This window comes from Limulus polyphemus, unplaced genomic scaffold (assembly GCF_000517525.1).
Source record: "Limulus polyphemus unplaced genomic scaffold, Limulus_polyphemus-2.1.2 Scaffold3288, whole genome shotgun sequence".
In the NCBI taxonomy this organism is placed as follows: Eukaryota; Metazoa; Arthropoda; class Merostomata; order Xiphosura; family Limulidae; genus Limulus; species Limulus polyphemus.
Window position 1 is genome coordinate 77,520 of NW_013668898.1, and position 5,197 is coordinate 82,716.

General features: G+C 31.2%; 1 protein-coding gene across 1 annotated transcript in view; it reads left to right on the forward strand.

The window, feature by feature from the left end:
* The window catches only part of LOC106469078 (mitoferrin-2-like), a 13,369-nt gene that overhangs the window by 1,586 nt on the left and 6,586 nt on the right, over positions 1–5,197 (forward strand). Inside the window, exon 2 of the mRNA XM_013929534.2 lies at positions 3,946–4,092. Coding sequence (XP_013784988.1) covers positions 3,976–4,092 — 117 coding nt within the window. The 5' untranslated portion in view covers positions 3,946–3,975. The remainder of the gene's footprint in view (positions 1–3,945; positions 4,093–5,197) is intronic.

Here is a 5,197-nt window from a genome sequence, read left to right on the forward strand (position 1 = left end):
ACTCCCGATCAACAATCAAATATCTTTTCTTGAATTATGAATAACACGAATGAATTGAAATATTTAATTAAATTATCTCAAAATAAACTTTCATTTCGGTGCAGTATTGAAATTAGCATGAATTCTTCATAACCTCTGAATAGTGGTTGACCCAACGGGTCACAGTGGTCTAGTAAAACAATAAAATTTGAAGAATTACAGAAGCTTCTGACGAGAAGTAACCGTTCTTAGAACAAACAATTTTGGAGACAATTACAGGGGAAAACTAACCAAATAATTTTTTTGCTACTGCTCTGTATCTATTTATTTCAATTTTTTAAAGGTTTATAGGAGCTAAGTTTGTATATTTTTTTTTATTGTTTGCATTGTGTTGTTTATGTGTTGTTAATGTGTATACATTGGTGATAATTGTACCACTTCAGCAACAAGTAGTGGTCAGAATTTCCTAGTAAATAATAATATTGGAGAAAATTTATTAAGTGGTAAAAAAAATTGGCATAGTTAAATATTTTGAAGCTCATTTGAACCACCAAGCTTTGGAGACTCACTAGTAAAATATATTTACAGAACTCGGTGTCACGTACAAAAGATGATCATCGTAATGTTAGTGTAATGGGTGTTTGTGGCATTTTCATTTATCTCTTCACTGCTGAGGTAAAACCTGGCAAAACTGGATCAGTTGATTGAAGCACTTTGACGGTACATAAAACACGATTGATCATCGTAGTGTTTTTAAATAGGGTTATTATATTTTTTTACATGTTAAGTTTATGTATATAGTACATGTACATTCTCTTTTGGAAAGCCCCCCTCGTTGTTTCAGGGCCTATAACACTAAAATTCCCTACTGTGGACACGGTACGGATAACCCGTTGTGCAGCTTTGTTCATCTGAAGTGGTTATTTTGATATATATACCTAAACATTTCAAATAAAGAAATGTAGATAGGTCAAACCTTATCTATAAGAAATCTCCCTAATTTGTCTTAACAAAAATATTATGTAATAAAAAAAATATCATTTTATAAAATTTTAAACAATGTATGTATCTGCTCCTCAAAATATCTAGTTTAACTACTAAAACTCTTTATAAATCTCCTGTTAAAATCTTGTAATAAATCTAAATGGTGAGGGGACATTCAAAGGGTTTGCTGAGTAATGAAACCTCCTATTAAAATCTTGTAATAAATCTAAATGGTGAGGGTACATTTGAAGGATTTACTGAGTAATGAAATCCCTCTATAAACCTCCTATTAAAATCTTGTAATAAATCTAAATGGTGAGGGTACATTCGAAGGGTTTACTGAGTAATGAAACCCCTCTATAAAGCTCCTGTTAAAATCTTGTAATAAATCCAAATGGTGAGGGGACATTCAAAGGGTTTGCTGAGTAATGAAACCCCTCGATAAAGCTCCTGTTAAAATCTTGTAATAACTCTAAATGGTGAGGGTACATTTGAAGGGTTTGCTGAGTAATGAAACCTCTGTAAAGCTCTAATTAATATTTGTAATAACTAAATGGTGAGGATACATTACCAAGAGTTCACTAAGTGAAGGTTAATAATCTTTATTTTTTTTGCTATTATGGCTTCACTTAAGAGATTTGTAAAAATAAGCTGTTTAGAAGAATAAAATATTAATTTCTTTCTACAAATAAATGACAAGTGGCAAGTTTAGACAAAATATTGTGTATTGAATCTGCATTACCACAAAGTACAGTAATTATGAGAATCTGCTCGACTGTTTTACTACCACATCACTTGTCTGAGTATCAGTGATAACAGCTCATCCAGTTTTGAAGACAGATCTGGTTGCATCCCTCAATTATGTCTATCATATCCCTACTGGCTTGATGAGACCTGGTATTGGCCTTAAGGCCTTGATGGCACTGGATCTTGCACATGTAGTTGATTGACACATTATAAGATGTTCTTCTTTGTTTTCACTCATGGGTTTGTAGAAGTAATAACTACATATAATGTAATTGATTGTTAAAATAAAATTAATGCATGGGTTTGTAGAAGTAATAACTACATATTATGTCATTGATTGTTAAAATAAAATTAATACATGGGTTTGTAGAAGTAATAACTACATATTATGTCATTGATTGTTAAAATAAAATTAATACATGGGTTTGTAGAAGTAATAACTACATATTATATCATTGATTGTTAAAATAAAATCAATACATGGGTTTGTAGAAGTAATAACTACATATTATGTCATTGATTGTTAAAATAAAATTAATACATGGGTTTGTAGAAGGAATAACGACATGTTGTTTCACTGAATGTTAAAATAAAATTAATGCAGGTTGTATCTTAACCTCATCATTCCACACACACCGGGTTGTTTTTGACTTTTGAAAATAAAATTACCATGTGATCATAAAAAAAATTAATTTTGTTTTTGTTGAAGTTAAGGAAAGTTATGACACATTGTTTTTAAGAAATTATTTAAAACTTACTGTTGAACATGTACGAGTGTTGGTGAAATTCATAAATAACACACTGAAACATATTTAAAATAACTGTCAAGGTGTAACCATTTCTAATGAGTATTTATGAGGTAAGTTGAACAAGAAGTAACAGCTTTAGGGAAAGTTTTTGTCTTGCCTAGAGTATTTAATACTGGGATGGAAGCGTAGTATACGAGTGAAGGAGTATAAAAATGTCAATAAACATAATATTAAATTCTATTACACAAATTCATAGAATAGACTAACTTTCAGTTGGGGGGGATGTCACAAAACACGTAATAAAAATATTTTATAAATGTAAAATGATGTAGGGATTTTTGTTGGGTTTTATTTATTCATCCTTGCCTTTCTTCTATACTTTTTTGGCATTGCCATCCCTACATCATGCTTGATTTTTGCAAAATATTTTTTTATTACTTGTAAAAATATATTGTTACTGTTTGGCAGGTTTCTGTCTTAAAATCTATTTTTTTTTTCTGTGATTTGTGAAAGTGATACTTAGTTTCAGATTTCCCTTTCTTACATAATATAGAAATTCTGAAATACTAAAAAAATCTACATGTCCGTACGTTATATTATCTAATTAATAATTAAAATTATTAATAATTTTAATTATTCCTAAAAGAGATGCAATAGTTCAAGTTTTTGTTGATATTAAAAAAGACTTAACAAAATTAACTATTAACACACTTGATGTTAGCCATTAAAAAGTATTAACACACTTGATTTTAGCCATTAAAAACTATTAACACACTCGATGTTAGCCATTAAAAAGTATTAACACACTCGATGTTAGCCATTAAAAAGTATTAACACACTTGATGTTAGCCATTAAAAACTATTAACACACTCGATGTTAGCCATTAAAAAGTATTAACACACTCGATGTTAGCCATTAAAAACTATTAATACACTTGATGTTAGCCATTAAAAACTATTAACAAAATGTTAATGTTTAATATTAACACACTTGATGTTAGCCATTAAAAACTATTAACAAAATGTTCATGTTAATATTAACACACTTCATTTGTAGGAATAGACCATGTTTGTGTTGTGTGTTCATGTTTAATATTAACACACTTGATTTCTAGTAGACCATATTTGTATGTTTTTAATGTTAGATTTGAACTTTTTTATACCAGAAAAGGCTTCATCATCTTTAAAACAGATAAAAAGTACTTGAAGTATGAAATATAACTGAAAATTTAGTCACATGTTTTAACATCACATCGAACATCACGCGACAGTGATTGAAGGAAGTGAGAAACTTGGCTGATAGTATACTTAATACCTAGAATTTTATTGTTGTTTTTTGTCTTCTTTTTTTTTTTTTCTTGAAAACCACATTGTTTACTTATATTGATTTTTTTAATGGAAAGAAGACAGTAACCAATTGTAGGGTAGAATTTTTGTAGCCTGTTGTATTGGAGAAAGTCTGACATTATAATATATGTTTACACAGTCTTCGGACTGTGCCCAGACCACTCTCAAGATGGAATTTGATGATTACGAGATCTTACCTTCCAATAATGCAGCGATTCACATGATGGCAGGAGCTGCAGCTGGAATTATGGAGCACTGCATTATTTATCCATTAGACTCGGTGAAGGTATGATACACTTGTTCATATTATATTACTCCATAAAGGAGTCTACTTACATTTATTTTACATTGAATTTTTTTTTCTAACTTATATTTTTTCAGATTTCACGTTATTTTCTTCTCGTACTTTCTACGTGTAGATCTTGTTTTGAATTCTTTATGTCATGTTTTTGTTTATTCTATCTTTCATTCTAGACCCTGATAATGTAAAAGCTTCAATATATTGTGTATTCTAAGGACCTCATTAATGTGCTTATATTTACTGCAAGGTAATGCACATTGCCATATTTCTAGGTCCTGCCCTGAGTGTGGGTGGTTTGTTTCAAGTCATGTTTGTGTTTCATTAACTGTCTGTTTTTCATTTGTTACAATAATTGGCTTGGATGTCATTAACCTTACAAGAATGTGTTAAGGTGACACTGTGTCACTACAAGAATGTGTTAAGGTGATACTGTGTCACTACAAGAATGTATTGAGGTGACACTGTGTCACTACAAGAATGTGTTAAGGTGACACTCTATCACTACAATAATGTATTAAGGTGACACTGTGTCACTACAATAATGTATTAAGGTGACACTGTGTCACTACAATAATGTGGTAAGGTGACACTGTGTCACTACAAGAATGTGTTAAGGTGATACTGTGTCACTACAAGAATGTGTTAAGGTGATACTGTGTCACTACAAGAATGTGTTACGGTGATACTGTGTCACTACAAGAATGTGTTGAGGTGACACTGTGTCACTACAAGAATGTGTTCAGGCGACACTGTGTCACTACAAAGAATGTATTAAGGTGACACTGTGTCACTACAAGAATGTGTTAAGGTGATACTGTGTCACTACAAGAAAGTATTGAGGTGACACTGTGTCACTACAAGAATGTGGTAAGGTGATACTGTGTCACTACAAGAATGTGTTGAGGTGACACTGTGTCACTACAAGAATGTGTTCAGGCGACACTGTGTCACTACAAAGAATGTATTAAGGTGACACTGTGTCACTACAAGAATGTGTTAAGGTGATACTGTGTCACTACAAGAAAGTATTGAGGTGACACTGTGTCACTACAAGAAAGTATTGAGGTGACACTGTGTCACCACAAGAATG